Source organism: Colius striatus, chromosome 1, assembly GCF_028858725.1.
Source record: "Colius striatus isolate bColStr4 chromosome 1, bColStr4.1.hap1, whole genome shotgun sequence".
NCBI classification, from domain to species: domain Eukaryota; kingdom Metazoa; phylum Chordata; class Aves; order Coliiformes; family Coliidae; genus Colius; species Colius striatus.
The window spans coordinates 91,335,522-91,355,022 of NC_084759.1; the positions used below are offsets into that span (position 1 = coordinate 91,335,522).

Consider the following 19,501-nt stretch of genomic DNA (forward strand, 5'->3'; position numbering starts at 1 on the left):
CACGGCGGTGGCAGCAGCGCGCGCGGGCGAACCGTGAAAGGAGGCGCCGAGGGGGGCAGCACGGGGGGGGCGCGGCCGGCGGCGGACAGGGTGAGTAACGGCCGCGTCTCGCGCCCGTTCCGGGGGCTGCCCGCGCCGTATGGGTCTCCCCGTGTACAAAGGCGTCTTTTCCTGACGTAACTCTGAGGTGTTTTTTTTTTTTTCCCCCCACCGAGCGGGGCTGCGGTCCCGGAGCAGCTGAACGCGCCTGCGCCGGTTACGAAACTCGTCTCCCTCGCTTCCGCGCATGCTCTTTTGGCTTTGAGGAAACTGCTTGGTGCCCGTTGCGCCGGCACACGCCCGCCACATAGACTCGGCCGGGCTGCTTCCTGCGCATGCTCACGGCGCCTCCTCTTCAGCTCTCCCTCATGCGCCTGTGCCGCTCTCCCCCCCGTGTTTTTCCCCCTGCTCTTCTCCGTACTGGCCGGAATCTCGCGGAACTGCGGCTGCGCGGCTGCTCTCGCTTCTCTTACCGCCCCCCGCCTCCGGCCCCCTCCACGGCGCATGCGGAGCGACGCCGTTGCCGGGCGGGGAGGAGGAAGGCGGGGCTGGGGGCGCGCGCGTCCCTGTCCCTGCGCGGCGCGCGGCGGGAGGACAGCGCCGCTTCAGGGGCCGCGCAGCCCCTGAAGTCGCTACCGTCGCCTTGAGGAGCGGGAGAGACGGGCCACCCCCCACACACACCCCGGTACCGACGCTTTCCCCCTCGCCGTCAGGGACCTGCGGCTTACGACTCTTCTCCGGGCAGATACCGGCTCTGATCTGAACCGTGAAACGTGACAGGAGCCGGGAGGGCTGCGCCTCAGTGTCATAGGCTCTCCACGCTATGTCTTGAAGGGGAAAGCTGGGTAAAATTTCAGGGGAGAAAAATATAAAAGGCAATCTAGCGATGTTCCCGCGATGTATAAGTACATGCGGGTATTAAACAAAGTGAGCCTTTACTAGTCCAAGCACGCTGGCTATATTATTCACAAGTAGGAAAAAGCACATCTCATAGTCTAGTGGGAAAACCCCCTGTGCCGCGTACCAGTGTGCTATACTCCCGCAGAAAGTGGAGGAAAGTATTTTACCTGATGACAGCGGTCAGAGAGACTTTTACTTGAGTGCTCTTTAGAGTCCAAACTCTCATTAGATGTCCAAATTGGATGCAGTTCATGTAAAGTGTTGAACAATGGGAAAAGTCATGGGAGTTATGAGATAGGAAATACTGTGGAATTTCACTGTGTAGTGAGCAAGCTCTTAATTAAATGACACTTATTTGAAAAGCTGTTAATTTTTGTTGCTGTTGTTGGACTCTGGAACTTAAAGGGTGGGTAAGCTGTAGGTATGACAAGAGATGGTGATGAACTGCAGAAGGACACGACTTTTTGTGAATATGGTGAAGATCTTGTAGTTTTAGTTAATATTTTTATCCTTAGATGATCTCTAAAGGTCCCTTCCAACCATACCATTCTATGAGTCTATGATTAAAATACATTCTTAAATGTATTGTTGTACAACAAGGCTTTCAGTATTAAGTCGGGAGTAGTAAATGTGTATTACAGGTAAATCCAGTAGTGCTTTGTTTGTTTTGCCTAAACACTGCCAGTTGTAATGTTCTGTTCTTAACTTTGCTCAAACTCACAAGCTAACTGCTTTGACTAAAGTTTTCCATTGGGGTTATGCTGATTTTCTTGAGGGAAAGTTTCGAGCAAATTTTAGCACGTGATTATATAAAACTTGTTTGCAAAAAAACCCCAAATGATGTGGCCATCTCTTAGGTGCAAAGGGGATCTCACATCTCTTTCTCTCAGAAATTTTATTACCCACATGCTATTCAGCTGTAATCCCAAAAGAGCATTTAGTTTACCTGTAGAAAATCCACCCAACCTGACTGGATTGTGTAGGTTTTAAGAACTGTCATTTGTGTATTCTCAGCAAGGACTTGCCAGGAGATGTCACAGATTACAGCCTCTGGAGTTTTCAGCTGCAACAATGTCTGCCAGACCAGAATTTATTAGGAATGTCTCCAGATGCAAGCTCCTCTGAGCCTGCTGGAGCCAAGATAGGGATCCAAACGGAAAGTGAGAGACCATGCCTCTTGCTCTCAGTGATGCTCTTGCTCCTCTGCTAATTTCAACATTGCCATGTAATCCAGAACAGGATGAGTTGAGTTCTTTTTTAATGCTTAAGAGAATCTATCCTTTACTATGTATTAGCACTCTAATATAAAAAGAGGCAATGACTGCTAAGAAGTTCCTGGAGTTCTCTTTGCACTGTATAATTAATAGTACATAAGAACACCTTTACAGAAAGCCGTGAACTCTCATGCTGTATTGAAGTTGCTCTTTTGAACTTCAGTAGCTGTGAAGCAGTTACTGTAAAAGCATCAAGTAAATTCCCATTATAGTTTTCAAGGTTTTGTTTTACCTGAAAAATAGTGTTAAGTACTTTCTGTAACCAAGTGTAGATTTACAGGGTAAAGGAGGAGCTGGGAAGAGGAAGTCGGGCTATAGCCACCATATAGTTTGTACTGCAGTGGGAAGTACTGTGCTGTGAGTCACACAGTATGGTTGCAGCTATTTCCATCTCTCACTGAAAGAAATTCTTGACTTTTGAGCAAGTGAGCTGTGTCATAATGAACTCTGCTACCTTTAATGATCTGAGATCCTCCAAAGGGAAGAAAAAAATCTTTATAGAGGCAGCAAAATAATTTGTTGCAAGTGAAAGGGCTGCAGTATGCTGTGCTTTAAAATAGGTATTCTGTGCAGATGGAGTTGCTTTCCTCAAGTATTTATGATGTAGGTTTAATATTAGAGTAGTCTTGTTTCCAGTTTCTCCTTGATCATATTTTAGGCAGCAGTTCTATTTTCCTTCATTCATCATTCACACTTAAAAAAAAAAATCTGTTGTCTTTACTTATTGTCTACATTATGTGTTATGTTTATCTGGAATAGATCAGGCATAGTTTATGAACAAAAAAATGAATTACTGAGCAGCTGTTCTTCCTTATTAAACTCATTCTACCTCTGCTACCATCAGTTCAGTGGTCTTACAGCCCATCAAAAATAAGAAAGTTTCAAAATCACCCAGTCCTGATTGTTGACAGGGTTTTTTTCCCTTAGAGGTTTAGTGAAACACCACAACTTTGCTGTGCAAAAATCATAATCTATGATGAAAAGGCATGAAAAATCCTTTGACCGAATACTTGCAAAAAAATATTGTGGAACTTTTCATATTAATCTGTATACAATTAAGTTGCATTCTTCAGGAAAAGGAAGAAGTATTTTCCCCTTTTTTTTTGTCTCAGACCATTAATCTCCTTATCCCTGGTTTATCCTTCATCAGCACTTAACAGTGTGAGTAATCTTTAGGTTGCAATTCATTCTCAGTAATCTCTTTGATAAGTTTTGGCTGGTGCAGGGACAGTTTTTACAGGGACAATGAGTGTCCCTACTGTCTCCTTGGCCCCCATCCCTCTGCCTCCCTGATTTCTCTCCAATGCTGTATGGCTCATGCTTAGGTCAGCACCAAGCCTGACACCAGACTACACTGGAACTAGGAGTGTACCAGCAGTCCCAGTGAGGTGAATGCCCATCAGTTAAAAAATATTTAAGAGGTACATTGAAGTGGACTATTTGGTGTTCTGTTCTGAATACATTTATGAGTATCTTCTGAAAAAAAATCTAAAATAGTGTTCTTGGTACAGTAAATGAGACTCACAAAAATCCTTCTAAAGTAGATTAAGAAATGTGGAAGGAAAAGCAGAATTACTGTGATTTCCAATCACTGTTTGTCACAAATTAATCTACCTGTTGCTATCTAAAAGGATTAGTGTATTTTGTGCTCAGGCATGGCTCTGAAAACAGTCCTTCAACTGTTGAGGTCAATGGCCAAATTTCTTGGAAGGTCAGTGAGAATAGGACTAGCTGATTTCTCATAAATGCTTTTGAGGAATAAAAAAATATATATAGTGTTCTTGTTCGTGGGGTGGGGGGTTGAATGTATGAGACATTGCCTACCTCTAAATGCATGTAGACTTTGATTAAGCTGAACCCTATTCATAACTTTGTAAATCTCTTACATAAAATTCATGTAAAATTGCAGTTGTCTTTCCCCTTTTGCAGTATCCTGTATTGTCTTCCCAGTATCATAATTAATGATGGCTGAATGGAGATGATGGCTGAATGGCATTCTCTTTGGATCCCTTAAGTGAGTGGACAATATGTATGTTCCCTGAATCATAAGTTTCTCGCTTGACAATTTTTTAGACTCAGCTTTTATATTAGTTCTTCATGTTTCAGTTCAAGTACATGACTTTTCCTCCCATCTCTTGTTTTATTAGAGAAACCTTAACATAAACACAATCTCATTGATAGAAAACTTTATATGGCTTCACTTCCCATCTGAAGTATACTCTGTCTGTAAAATGTGCCTTTATATTCATAAAAATATGCCCACATTTAGGGTTTGGCATTTTCACTATACCAGCAAAACTAAAAGCAGTATGTAGACAAAATTCTATTGCGAATTAGGCCAGTTAAACCCGGGAAGAGTGGCTAATATACTAAAGCAGATGACTGCTTTACTCAATTTGGTAAGTATATCTCAGTATTACCAATACAATAATAAAGTCAACCTATAGAAAGAGTACAAGTGTACACGTCTGACGTGTGTCTTGCCTCCTTCAAATTCTTAATTCCATGCATATCTCACCAAAAAGTTATACAAAGTATTTCTGTGGATGAGGTTTTTGTAAGTGTTTAAATTTTATGGTCTTGCCCCATCAGACAGTTTAATAGCAATGTCACAAATTCCCAAGAGAAGGGAAATTGAAGAACTTCTTAGGTAAAGGTGTTTTCAAACTTTTTAGTCTCTCATTTAGTTTACAGCAACTTGGTTGATGAGTTACACACCTTTCAGTCAAACCACTGAGGCAAGTATCAAGCTGTGTTGGATGTGCTTTAATCTTCATGGACTCTTTCAAGAAGTATTAGAAAAGCTCACAAAGAGCACATATTTCTCCCTTATATCCAGTAAATGAGTAGTCCTATGGATCAGTTTACTTATACAGCAAGCTAGTCCTTCCTTACTAGGGGGAGGAGACGTGCTCCTTGCAGGAGCAATCCTTACTTAGATTGGACTGTGTGTCAGATGAAGTGACACCCTTACTTACTGCTTGTTTGTAAACAAGAATGAGAAGGACAAGTAGAGCTTTGTGATGTTACTGTGACATTCTGCAGTTTGCTGCAAGTTGGGAGGAGCTATTTTCAGTATCAATTGGCAAAAACAGTGGGTATGATCTGGATGTGAAAAGTAGCTTCTAATTTCTAAGAGAATTTCTAATCCATAAGCAGGATAACTGCTTATTATTTGTCTCTAGTGGAGGGCAAAATAGACTGCACAATATTATAGAATTTCTTCTTTCCTTCTTAAATTTCTACTTCTGTAGATGTGGAGGATAAATAGTTAGAAATTAATAGATCAATTTCACACATTAGCAAATAGGGTGTTTATCTGATTTCATGCCAGTCTTCCTATTGGTGAGTCTCTGCTTGCTGCCGAGTTACTGGAGATGAAAAACATTTTTCTTTTTTGGATAAAGTTCACAGTATTGTCTGCAGTGGAAAACAGTAAAAGCAGTTAATCACATTTTGTTAAATCCAGGAAGATGGAATCCCTGAACTTGCAGCGAGAGGTTACTCAAACATCTAGTTAGAAAAATATTAGAGAAGTGCAAACAGTCTTGACCTGCAAGCTTAAAGCTTTTAGATACACTTTTCAAGGGTGTGTGTGGGGCGTGTGTGTAAATATATATGGATTGTAGGAGAAGCTGTATGTTGGAAAGGCTGCTGATGGGGGAAGAGGCATTTGATAAACTCTTGTCAAATTCAAATAATGAAATCCAGCATAGGATCCTTGAGTAGAGGTTTAAGCAATATTGGTTTCTTTTGCATCTGGACTCTTGAGGAGTAGTGGGACTTTTTTCCCCCTTGTGTCTGAAACAGCATATGAATTATCAGAGTTAACAATTCCTCTGCAAAACACTTACAGCTGAATGCAACATTCCTGCATTTATATGGAGATATTCCAGTAAGTCACCTGTGGGTTTTTTTTCGTAGCAGTTTTAGAATCCATGTTTCTTTGAGTTTGAGTGTTTTTTGTGGTGTGGTGTGGTGTGGTGTGGTGATTTACTGCCACCACATTTCTCCTGTATATTTTCCCTCTTGAAACCCTTGTTCAGTCTCCCTTGTTGCCTGAGTCCTCTGAGTTTCTTCCTCCTTCCTTGTATTCTCTGCTTTTAATTGCAGTTTCTTACAGCCCTGGTGCTTCTTTGCTGCAATGTTGCATCTTACTAAGTGCTTCAGAACATGGTCTTTCCTGCTGCCATCCCCAATGTGCTGTTCACATAGCTTCAGGTAACAGCTATGCCCTTATAATGGAAGTCAGCAGGCCACATCAACATCTTCTTTTAGTTGTTTGTATATTTGCAAGTGTATTAAAGCTGACATTATTCACACAAATATGTGCCTGATTCTGTGTGTAAAGTTTTGGTATTGGTGACTTCGTTGTTTCTGAAGGTGAAGTTTCAGACAGGCAAAACTGATGGAATAACCTGCTGACAAAGACTTCTCTTGCTTCAACTCTGACCTCTTGTAGAGCGGGTTAGACTCTTAACATACAAAACAGCAAACAGATATAAAAAGCTGGTTTTATTTTGTTTGCTTGTGTGTTGTTTCCTGCTTCATTTTAGAGAGCTGAATCAATCAACTTACCGGGAGGTCAAATAAGCAGCAGAGATGGTGAAAGGAAGAGGAGGGTACTGCAGGGCTGTGAGGAGGGGACAGAGGAAGGGAAGGGGAACTACCACTTCAAAGGCAGGTCGCTGTGGAGATCCATAAATTGTTGGGCCAAAGATTCAGCTTTTTCACCCTTGTGAGGAGCTTTCCTTAGTAGAGATTTTCTTTTTGCAGTAATTTTCAAATAGTAGAGGTGCCTTTTTCTATCCTTGTTGAAGAAAGAAAATAAATCTAATACCAAATACACAGTGCTTAGGTTTCTGAAATCTAGTTTGATGAGATCACTAGAAGGCTGTTGAAGATTAAGTCTAAAATCTCTTCTTGGCCTGTAGGAAGCAAGGAAAGCTGCAGGTGCCTCTACTGTACTTGCCCTTCCTGGGTCTGAAGTCTTGCCGTCACTGTTGCTCCCGAGGACCAGCAGCTGCTAAGAGTACGTGGCACTTGAACACAGACAATGAGAGATTTTCTGATATGCTCCTGCTGTTTCCTTGATGTCACTGGAACATCATGGAAGAAAGAGAGAAGAGGTTTTTTCCAGTCAGTAGCGAAGAAGACTGGAAAAAAAAAAAAGGGTTGGAATAGAAGCAGACTGTCTGGAGGAAAACGCTTAGGTAGGTAATGACAAAATAGTCTTTAGCTGAGGAAGTACAAGTCCTCAAACACCTGGAATCAAATCTAGTATTACAAGAAACTGCCGTAATTCTGTTATTTACACAAAAGCTAGGCACACCTTGTGTGTTAGGGCTGAACATGGTCAGTCAAGTGTTGGCATTGATGGCAAACTGTTGTAAGGAGTTCTTGCCTTCTTGCAACTGCTGCGCTGCCACTTTTTGCTGCTTCTTCAGTTACGCCAGTGCAATCATTCTTGAGATTGTGGTTTAATATAAGAATTGACCTGTGTTTGAAAAGAAATATTTGGGTTTTATTTATTATCTGATCTGCTGTGTAGTACAGGCATGCAAATATTTGTAGTGGCACAGCCGAAGGAGGAGTGAATTATACCGTGCAGATAACATGAACAAAAGAGAGCAGGAATGTCTTGGATAGTGTTACTGAAAAGTGTTCATGTAAGGGATACATTGTACCTTTACTCTGGTAATCTTTGGAAGTTTTTTACATCTAAGTATTTTGAGCTTTCAGAAGACCTGTGTAAATGTCTTTAAATGGTTCTGCAAACCAGTTCTGGTTTTGTTTCTTAATGTAGCTTGTTTTATTTGTGACTGTTGTGGCTACTAAGCTGAAAGTCAAGTACTTGAATTAGAAATACCAGGATTAAAGCTGCCTTTGCAGGATTAATTTGGTCCCTTGCCATTTGTGTATGTTGCAGCCTTGGTTTCTGTTAAAGTGACAGAGTTACATTGCACTAACTAGCTCTGCGTCCTTCACTGCCAGGAGAAGATTGTGTGCTTTGAGAATGAAAGGGAGGATTGTAGTGGGATGCCTTTCTCTGTCTTGTTTAATGTGATAAATTGAAGCAGTTCTGTGAATAAAAAAGGAGAATGCGGAAAGAAGAATGGGTGACTTGGATTCTGTTTCAGGTGTGCAGATTTTACATGCATCTCTACTAATAGCATTGCTGTGCTACAGTGGACAAAGGAATACATAGTAATGACATGGTGTTTTTTCTGCTAGTGTCTTACACAAGACATAAGGCCTGGTTAAAACAGATGAAAATAAAAGATTTTTAAATATTTCAAAACATTTGGCTGGTATGCTCCTTTCCTACTGTTATCTTTGAAGCATGGATTCTGCAGCAACTTCTCCTGGCTGTCTCCAGTAATATTTTAGTTCATATTTCCTTCATAAGCACACTGTTGAGCTGTTACCTACATATAACATGCTGTAATGTGCATCCCAGATGAATTGCTTGAATTTGCAAGCTCAATTTCTTTCAGATGAAGCTAAATGAAACTATGCATTCCTGGAACACTTGTTCTAATAACACTCCGAAGTGTCAACATGTGCCCACACCACAAGACTGGATTTGGGCCAGTCAATCTCCACAAGGGAGACAGGTAGTACATACACACCATACCACCACTCCTCCCCAGACAGCACTGTTAAGCAAAACATAGAAAGGAAACCAAAACAGATTGGTTTCTCAAATTCACAGAAGCTTGGCTGTTCTGCTCTTTTTAGATGGAGGTGTCAGGATATTACATGATAACGATATGGAGTGAATTAATGATAAATTAGTGTTGATAAAGTGACACTGCAATACAATGAAACACCCAGTAAAGAAAGATCTGGTGAGGAAACAGTATGCCGCTTTTCCTATTGCTATGACACTATTAGCTCATTCAGTAGTTGCAGACGTAGAAGCAGTAGCTTGGTCCTATGATATGGTCAGTGCCCTCAGTCACCACACGTGGCACCTTTTAAGTCATTTCTTAATAAATCCAAATTAGACTTTGACCACTTATATCCATTAGTTGTAAGATTTACCATCCTTATTTATTAGTCATGGGTATACAGCTTCTTAATATTGTTTTTTATTTTGATAAACTTTTCACTTTTGCTTTTAAGCTGATGGATAATGCAACCTTTTTTGTTGTAGTAGCATGCAGAAACACAGAATCTCAAGGGTTGGAAGGGGCCTTGAAAGATCATCTAGTCCAACCCCTTGCCAGAGCAGGACCACCTAGCAGGTCACACAGGAAGTCCAGGCAGGTTCCAGTGAAGGAGACATTTGTACTTCATGTACAAATTATCAACTAAAGAGCAGTTTATCAAACCAGACATTAAATGGGGGACTTGCTCTTAAGAGACACATTGACTTGTCTTACTAGCACCATAGAGGAAGATGGTGTAAAATCACTTTTTTTTTCTGTTGTGTCTAGTAACAGGACTAGAGGTAAAGTTCCATTTAAACACAAGGAAAAACTATTTCACTCTGAGGGTGAGGGAGTCCTGGCACAGGCTGCCCAGGGAGGGTGTGGAGTCTCCTTCCTTGGAGGTTTTCAAAACTCTCCTGGGTGCATTCCTGTGTGACCTGATATAGATGAACCTGCTTTAGCAGTGGGGTTGAATTGGATGATCTCTAAAGGTCCCTTCCAACCCCTACCATTCTATGATTCTATGAAAATTCTTATGGGTTAACTTGGGCAAAAAAAAGAAAATTTGCTCTTACTGTTTTCTCTGTGTTTGTGCTTGTGAAAGGATACATAAATTTCAATTCGTGCTACTGAAGTTCTTTGTTTAAACTGACTTAAAACTTGATTTTCTTTTTTTTTTGTTAAGATCTAATCAGAATCAGTCAATTGAGTTACTGAGACATCCTACAATATAGAGTGAGCTGTGTTTTGAGGCATATGAAACATCTGCAATGTAATTTAATCTGTGCTTATTGTACTCTTGAATGCATCCAGGGGTAACTGTTCCTCAAGTATATGGGTTGTGGACATAAAGTGCTCTTATGCTAATGAATGAAACGGGGAGTATAGTTCTCTATTTGCTTTTAAGATGGAGCAAAGCAAAGCAGGGATAGTTCAGTTCTAATTGTGATACATCCAAGAAACCAGATCCTGTTTGTGCAGTTATAATCTAGAGTTTGATATTTGATAGCTAGCTAGAAGTCTGTTAACAATACTTATAAGCAAACGTGATAAATTAATCCAGACTACAGAAAATAATCCTGCTCTTATCTCCCTTCCCAATATTAATGCCCTTTTCATAATCCCATTAAAAATTACAACAAACCCTGATAATTTTTATAGTCAGTAAGAGACTGTCAGGATTGCTTAGCTCAGAAAGGTGACTTGGCATAACTAAGCTTTAGGTATCTGTCTCAAGCATTTATCAAGATAGATCTTTGTAAGGCTAAAGCTGGGAAAAAGCTGATCAAAACTGAAGGGACTCAACTATTTCTTCATGTGGACAGGGGTACTGCAGGAAGATAACACAGTTGTTCTTCTTCCCCACAGTTAGTTAGATATAATATTATAATATAGTATTTTGAGTGTAAAATGAGTGATTAACAGTGTATGTGCAAGTGGGCACATGAGCTGGTTCTTCTCATGCCTGTGCATCTGTTGGAGTGTTGCTTTAATTCCCACACCTTTCCTCCAAACAAGCTGTTTTCTTCAGTGCTGCTGAAGGTAGTTTAGTTGGTCTATGAAGTACAGAAGGATTAGGTTTGTTTATCTGTTACAACAGTTCAGATAAGGCAACCTACAAGTTTTCCTTTGTTCTTCTTTTTCAGAAACAGCAGAATCATGGAGGGGCTCTTGCATTACATAAATCCAGCACACGCCATTTCACTTCTAAGCGCCCTGAATGAGGAGCGTCTAAAAGGACAGCTGTGTGATGTTGTTCTTATAGTAGGAGATCAGAAATTTCGAGCTCATAAAAACGTTCTGGCTGCCAGCAGTGAATACTTCCAGACTCTCTTCACAAATAAGGAGAATGAATCACAGTCAGTGTTTCAACTCGACTTTTGTGAGCCGGATGCTTTCGATAATGTGTTAAACTACATTTATTCTTCATCCTTGTTCATTGAGAAAGGCAGTCTTGCAGCTGTGCAAGAACTGGGCTACAGTCTTGGAATATCCTTTCTTACAAACATTGTTTCTAAGAGTCCTCAAGCTCCTTTTCCAGCTTGCCCTGCTAAGAAAATACTCTATCAAGATGAAGAAGAAAATAGTTCTCAGAAGAGAAGTGTCATTGTCTGTCAGAACAGAATTGAAGCACAAGTGAAAAGTATAAATCAAACACAACATGATTTAAGCCATATTTCTAAACCTTCACCCTCTGTTACTGTCAAAACTAGCAGCAGACCACAAGTAACAAAACCAACTGACACCCTTCACAACTTATCGCTAACTGAAAGGAGATGGCTGAAAGAAAGTCCTGTGAGCTATACCAAGGTTCATGAAACTTCTGCAGCTGTGGAGGATCAGAGCAGAGGTGGCTTAGTGAAAAGGAACACAGTACTGCCTCAAATACCTTTAGCAGATAAAGAAATTTCAAGTGATGAACCAGGAAGCAGTGGTCAGCTTTTAAGAGGAAAGGCTGCTGAGATGTCATTAAAAAGACCACGTCCGCCAGTCTTGTCTCTGCGTGGTGCATCAGAGTCTACATTTTTGCTGCGAGAAGCAGGAAAAGGAAATGGCCCAGGTGAAGACAGGAATTTGCTATACTACTCAAAGTTAGGGCTAGTAATTCCATCTAGTGGATCTGGTCCAGAAAACCAAAGTATTGACCGAAGCGGTCCACTTGTAAAAAGTCTCCTTCGAAGGTCACTGTCCATGGACAGCCAGGTTCCTATTTACTCACCTTCTGTTGACCTAAAACCTTCACAGGTATCATCCTCCTCCTCACCAGGAACTAATGATTCCCAGAAGACATTTAGTGTTGTGTCCCAAAAGTCATCCTTGAAAGAGTCATCAGAGAAGTTAGTCATAGATGAAAAACCACAGGTAATACACCCACATCGCCTTAGGTCTTTCAGTGCCTCTCAGTCAACCGATAGGGAAGTTGCTTCCCCTCTCACAGAGGTGCAAATAAAAACTGAACCTAGCAGTCCACTTTCAGATCCTGCCGAAATAATAAGAGTTACAGTGGGTGATGCTGCAGCATCGACAAATAAAGACTTTGCGTTTAAAACCGAGGATGATCATAAGGAACCAAGTAGACTTCCAGCAAAAAGGAGATTTCAAGCTGATAGAAGACAACCATTTAAGAAACTGAAAGCAGATGAGCAGGGTTCTCCTGGGTCAGAAGATAACTTTGAGGAAGGCTCAAGCCCTACACACCTTGATGCTGATTTTGCCGATTCTGATGTCAGTAAAGATGAATACAGCGAGATGGAGGAAGCGAGACCAAATAAAAAATTTAAATGCAAGCACTGCCTTAAAATTTTCAGATCAACAGCAGGACTTCATCGTCATGTTAACATGTATCACAATCCAGAGAAGCCCTACGCTTGTGACATATGCCACAAGAGATTTCACACAAATTTCAAAGTGTGGACACACTGCCAGACGCAGCATGGAATTGTGAAGAATCCCTCACCGGCTTCTAGTTCACATGCTGTTTTGGATGAAAAATTCCAAAGGAAACTGATCGATATAGTGAGAGAGAGAGAAATTAAGAAAGCTCTAATTGTTAAGCTGAGACGTGGCAAGCAAGGTTTTCAGGCACAGTCTGCTTCACAAGCACAACAGGTCATCAAGAGGAATTTAAGGTCGAGAACCAAAGGAGCCTATATTTGTACCTACTGTGGGAAAGCTTATCGTTTCCTCTCACAATTTAAACAGCACATAAAAATGCACCCAGGGGAGAAACCGATTGGAGGAAATAAGGCTCCGAAGCAGAAAGACCATGCTCATATTGAAAGTCCAGTAGAAAGCAAGGAGGTTTATCAGTGCCGTCTCTGCAATGCTAAGCTCTCTTCACTTATTGAACAGGGAAATCATGAGCGACTCTGTAGAAATGCTACTTTCTGTCCTTACTGCAGCCTTAGGTTTTCTACTCCAGAGCTGAGGCATGAGCACGAAAACAAGTGTGAGTACAAGAAGCTTACTTGTCTTGAGTGTATGCGTAGCTTTAAATCATCCTTTAGTATTTGGCGTCATCAAGTCGAAGTTCACAATCAAAACACGATGGCTCCATCAGAGAACGTTTCCCTACCTATCCCTACCCTGGATCACAATGGAGAAATAACTAGTTCATCGAGATTGCCTCAATCAGAATCCAATAAAATGAACCATTTGGTTGCTGCAAAGGAAGATGGTGTGTTCAGTGATTCGTCAGAACAAATCAATTTTGATTCTGAAGATTCCTCATGCCTACCTGAAGACTTAAGTGTTTCCAAGCAGTTGAAAATTCAGATCAAAGAGGAGCCTGCAGATGATGTAGAGGATGAGGTCACCGAAACGAGCAGAGAACCTAAGGAAGTAGTCTCCAACAAAGATGCCGGTTTGTGGCCCTGTGAAAAGTGTGGAAAGATTTTTACTGTACGCAAACAGCTGGAACGTCACCAAGAGCTCTTATGCTCTGTGAAGCCATTTATTTGTCATGTGTGTAACAAGGCCTTCCGAACCAATTTCCGTCTGTGGAGTCACTTCCAGTCTCACATGTCACAGGCCGCAGAGGAGTCCACCAATAAAGAGCCTGAGATATGTCCACCAGCTAATTCCCCATCACCACCACCCTTACCTCCACCACCACCCCTCCCCAAAATCCAGCCTCTGGAGCCTGATAGTCCAACAGGCTTGTCTGAAAGCTCCACTACTACTGAAAAGTTATTTGTACCACAGGAATCAGATACACTCTTCTATCACGCTCCGCCACTCTCAGCAATCACATTCAAAAGACAATACATGTGTAAACTCTGTCATAGGACTTTCAAGACAGCTTTTAGTCTTTGGAGCCATGAACAGACACACAATTAGCTTTAACAGATACCTTGAAAAGCTGGTTCGATGGAGGCTGTGTTCAGGATATGAGATGTCGGCCATATAAAGTAGAAATCTAAGAGGATCAAAACAATTACGATGAAAAATTTGGACTTTGTGATGCTGCTTGGATTTCAAGATTGAGGTAAACTAACTTGGTAGGTAGAAAGCAGAGTAATTTAAGATACTGTGGTCTGGGATCTAATAGTAAGAGAAGAATTTTTATTTCCTTTAACACTGAAAGACGATCACATCTGGATTGTATGCATGGATCTTCATCTTGTGATGTTGGTGTGTGCGTGTGTATTATATATAAAGTTATATATTAAATGAAAGAGCAACAACAATTTGGATTCTAACTGAGTTTATAGTAGTGACATACTGTAACCAATTTCATGATTTTATTTTTTTTAAAGGAACCAACACACAAGCTCCATATAAATAGTTGCCATGCGCTTGCAGTTAGGGAGGAAGTGGATGGAGTGTCTTGTATTGACTTAGGTCTTAGAAACCTTTAGCAATAACAAATAAACCTCAAGTTTGAGTAATCCTGGTGTTATTGGATACGAATGTTTGATATTTTAAGGGAACATAGAATCATTTTGTGGTTATATGGAACTTGTACAAATTAAAATAGAATCTAAAGTCAGCAATATTATTACTAAGATTTTATATAAAAAGTAGCAGCAAGACTGCTTTCAGCCATTTAATAGTAAGTTTCTAAGGAAAATGAGGGAGGGGGTTCTTTGCTTTATATAATGTCCCAAAGACTAATTTACTATAGATACTTTGGTAGTTCATGTCATTGTATTAACAGCCATCATCATGCAAATGGTACTGTTTATATTATGAAGATTGAATGGATATCAGTCAAGTTTCATAATTTGTTTCCACTGTTTGTACAACTATTTATAATTCTAACTACAAAGGAATGCATAACAAATCAAAAAAGGAGAAAAAAAAAAAGAGAGAGCTCATTAGGGCCAGAAGATGAGTTGTGTTCATACACACAGTACTAAGTTTGACCATGAGTACAAAGATACGTTTTAACAAAAACTAAAAATGTAAATATTTATATAGACACCTGTATAAATGAAGAAGTTTGTATCTGAAATCTGTATTAAGCAAACATATCCAGCGCAAAGCAGAGGAAAAAAACCATCACACTACACAATCACTGCATTTTATGAATACAATGCATAGAATACTTCTTTCTGATGCTTTCTATCGTATGTGATACTGTGTTGCAATTTTCTCATTTGTTGAAAATCGTGGTAATAATGGGCTGCAGATATTCTGTGTGGTTCCATTATTTTACCTCAAATCACAACTGGAGCATCTTGTGTTAAGTAGTATCATAGATATTTACCAGAAGCTATAGTAAGGGTCCAAAATTACTCTGTAAAGGTAAAGAAACTTTACCCAGAATAAGGTGGTAAACTAACACTGAAAATTTCTTCTGCTAGAATTTAAACTGAATGAAGTGGTGATGGAATAAAGTGAACATAAATGATACAAAAAGTATTTATGATTGTGACCAACTTTACCCTGTGTGAGTTGGGAGAGTGGAGTTGCATTCCACACTATGTAGTCAGAGACCAGTCTGTGTTCACAGCAAGCAACAGGAGTTTGGTCACCACTTTCAGGGGGAGAAGGAGCAGGGCTTTAACCATGATGGTATGTAACCACGATTTTTTCGTTTTCAGAGTCATAGAATGGTAGGGGACCTTTGGAGATCTAGTCCAACCCCCCTGCTAAAGCAGGTCCAACTAGATTCCAAACTCAAAAATAAGAATTGCAAACTGACACTGAGATTTGGCAAAACTAGGCACAAGCGTGACTCCTAAGATTCTGAGGGTGGGCTTTCTCAGGCACACACAGGAGTAGATTTTTCTCAGTGATGCTGCCATTTCTTTCCAACAGACTTTTTTTTTTTTTTTAAAGTATTATTATTTGTCATGAAAGTGAAGTTTAAAAGAATTTTCTCAGGATGAACCCGATTTTTTTTCCAACTACCAAAAAAAAGGCAATGTTACTTTCAAGCCTCTTCTGTTAATTTTTTATTAAAACCTAAAACTGTTACTAAACACCTCTAGTAGTAATGAGTTGTTCTTTTGTCCTCATTCAGGCAAATTGTAGCTGAATATGATTACACTAATTTGTTAGAACATCAGTTAAACTCTTTCAATGACGTTGCAATTAAAACAAGGTACTAGTTTAATAATGGCATTTCTAGTTATTGACATTTTATTCCACTTCATAAGACTAAATTTCTTCCTTGCCAGAAACAATTTCAAAATAAAATGGTTATTGCACTGGCTTAACAGAATCAGAAAAACACACAAAGCTTTGCTGAGCATCCTTTAAATGTATTTCAGAAATCTGTGCATGTAAAGTCTGATCATATTTTTGTAATATGGTTCCTAAGTTTTCACCAATGATTCCTCTACATAATAGTCTGAAAGTTTATGTAGCCTTTTAAAAATCGGTATGCTTTCTAAAGCAAGATTGCAGCTAGTTCAGCTATGTCATAATCATCTAACTTCCAACTGGGATTCTGCTATGTGATATGATAAATTCCACACACTTTGAATCAAAAGCTTGTGCAACATCTTTGAAGAAACCTCAACCTTGTTCCTAGTATACCATGTATTATAAAAAGAACATAAAATATTTTTGGTCTAAATAGCCTCTTTCTAAGTTTTTCTTTAGTTGTTTTGTTTGGGTTTGTTTTGAGGTTTTTTAAGAGTTTTGGTTTAACTTCGAGTGTATTCTGTGGGGTTTTTTTTAAACTTGTTTCCTGATGTTTAGTAAAGGAATTCAGGATCTCTGAAGTTTGAATATGAGATGTTTATATAGCAGTTCTGGTTTTCTATTAGCTTTTATACAGTATCTTAAAAAGCCCTTGATAGAAGTGTTTATTTTGGAGGATACAGAATAAATATGCTTCCACTTATATAACTTTAATATATGTTTAAAAAATTAAATTATGGAAAAAAATGATAGTTGCTTGTTTATAAATAAAGGTCTTTTGAAGAGTGTCTAGTTTGGTCACAGCCAAAATAAAAGGCAAATTTATTGATACAAAGGCTAGTCTTCATCATATTTTGTTTAATTTTGTAGCTGTGTGCTAAAGTGACATGAAGTTAAGAGGTCTTGATAAACATGAAAAGTGTTTTGCTTTTTCTCTTAAAATTTGTGACAAGAATGTGCAGATGTTTTAATATATAGATTAGAATCTCTAATTCTTTCTCTTTTTGCTATTTTTATAACGTCAGGTAAATCTCAGAGAACTATTCTGCTTCAGTGGAAGTACAGTGGAAACTTATTGCTTTTAAGATGAGTAGGGTTGAGCCATGAAAAGTGTTTTGTTTTGGGTTGTTTTTTCAAGCTCTATGTTGGCAAAGCATCTAAGCCTACAGTTAAGATCCATTAAGATCAGTCTTAATAGTTTTTTAAACATGTATTTTGCTAAACTGGGACCATGATCAACCTTGAAAGTGAACAATGGCAGAAAAACAGATACAGTTGTGGTTTTTTTAAGACCTAGAACCAAAAGTTAAAATGTTTTTTCCTCTAAGTAAAAGTGGCTAAGGTATAGTTCTGTAAGTTTACAAAAATAAAGGACATGAAGCAGTAATAATACTGTCTCTACAGGAGGTTTTTGGTAGGAGGAAGTGAAACACCCTGTGAGAGTTAATTGAGCAGATGACCTGCTGAAGCAGTCAGTGGGTGACACTAGAGTTTGTCTTGTGTATTTCAGAATAGGAATGTAGCCTTATCAGTGTACCCAAACACAGCTGTAAGAGACTTGTTCCTGCATTTCCTATTTAGGCAGGCCTTCCAGTGACTCCCAGTAGATTTTTTTTTGTCTGATGATGTTTGTTTCTTTTCCCCCAAGTAGAAGATGCGGGTTTGGTCTGAAGCTACATGTATTCTGTCTTTGTTCCAAACTTCCAGTGGTAAAACTAGAAGTTCCTCACACAGGATAAGGACAGACTATGCTTAACCTCTTGGCACTAACGGTGAGGGTGCAAATATCTGGCATGAGCCTGTAATATGGCATGTGCCTATACTGTTCAATAAAATTGTTTACATTTTCCTACCAGAAGATTTAGGTAAAAATCAAAGCAAGTGTAGGGTTTTACTGCTTTGTTTTGTTTGTTTGGTTGGTTTTTTTTTTTAACGTCACTGTTAATGAATCAGTGTTAAAATCTTTTTTGTTGTTGTTGAACGCAGCCTGATAGTATTTTTTAATGTCATTGGTTCTTGTTTATTTAAAACAACTTGTGAAAAACTGTACTATAACTTGTACATAAAGGGACACTCTCAAGAGAAAGGTTGTATACAGTAAATGTACGTATCTGTATTAAGAATATTTGATATTCATCAAATCAAGGAATTTAAATACATCAATTGATTCATGATGCTTGAGCTGCTTTGGCACGAAAATGCCTATTAAAGGCATCCTCAATTTTTGCAAGGATGTCTGAAAAATTTATCAGAATTCTGTGGGTTGAGCTTATTTTTCATGTTGTTTTTTCTCTCACTGTTCCAGAATAAAGGACTCAAATCAATTTTACATTTTCCACTTTCTCGGCAATACACATCGCCTTTTAAAGACACAAGCTTCCCACTACTGCAGCAGCAACTTTAATTAAAATATGTACATAAAACACCAACAAACTCTATTTTGCAATGTAGCATGCAAAATACATATAAAATACACATGTTAAGGCTTATTCTTGACAGTGTCCCTTTTTAAAAAGCAGGAAAATGGCATCACTTTTAGTAACGGCTACAGGGGAATAGTTTCCTACAGTTTTTAGAAATTGGAATTTTCCAATGTATTTGCTGTAGAATTTTCCAATTAGCTGCACAAAATCACTTGTCATTTTGAAGTGTTATAGAGGCAAGACAAAAGAAGCTGGTTTTATAATCCTGTGTACCTTATAGTCATTCTATATCAGTTCAATACACCAGGATGGGTTTTTACTTTTTTTAGGGCTGAAACTTAATAGCTTAGGGTAACTTTTTCTTTAATGTAATGTAAAACCATTGCTGCTTTGTACAACTTTTTCTACTGTGTGTTTTCTTTACTTAGATCTTGACTAAGAAATGTTGGCATCCAATAAACTTACACTTTGTTTCTTTTGAATTACTGTCTTATACTGGAATCTCTTGGCAAAGTGTGATGTTATTGTACTACCATTGTGTCTCTGGGATGGGAATTTTGTTTATAAAAGAGCATCTTTTGATCTATTTGTTGTATGTAAATGGTATTTTTTA

At 39.2% G+C, this 19,501-nt stretch overlaps 1 protein-coding gene and 1 long non-coding RNA gene across 6 annotated transcripts in view; one reads left to right on the forward strand and one right to left on the reverse strand.

Moving 5' to 3' along the window:
- Nucleotides 1-19,501, forward strand: part of ZBTB21 (zinc finger and BTB domain containing 21) — a 21,523-nt gene continuing 2,022 nt past the window's right edge. Inside the window, exons 1-3 of one of the 3 annotated variants that reach the window (XR_009819148.1) lie at nt 1-90; nt 11,017-14,357; nt 17,491-19,370. Coding sequence is in view for 1 of the 3 variants with exons in the window: in XM_062000804.1 (XP_061856788.1) it covers nt 11,030-14,209 (3,180 nt within the window). In the remaining 2 variants the exon portion in view is untranslated. Of the gene's footprint in view, nt 91-6,887; nt 7,427-11,016; nt 19,371-19,501 lie in introns of those variants that run through there. The other 2 variants (XR_009819147.1, XM_062000804.1) reach the window with 2 other exon arrangements.
- Nucleotides 6,741-19,501, reverse strand: part of LOC133625929 (uncharacterized) — a 23,252-nt gene continuing 10,491 nt past the window's right edge. For 2 of the 3 annotated variants that reach the window (XR_009819150.1, XR_009819152.1), the window contains 4 exons: nt 14,223-14,288; nt 13,608-13,743; nt 7,546-7,710; nt 6,741-7,369 (listed from right to left, as the gene is read on the reverse strand). This is a non-coding gene — a long non-coding RNA (uncharacterized LOC133625929). The remainder of the gene's footprint in view (nt 7,370-7,545; nt 7,711-13,607; nt 13,744-14,222; nt 14,289-19,501) is intronic. The other variant, XR_009819151.1, reaches the window with a different exon arrangement.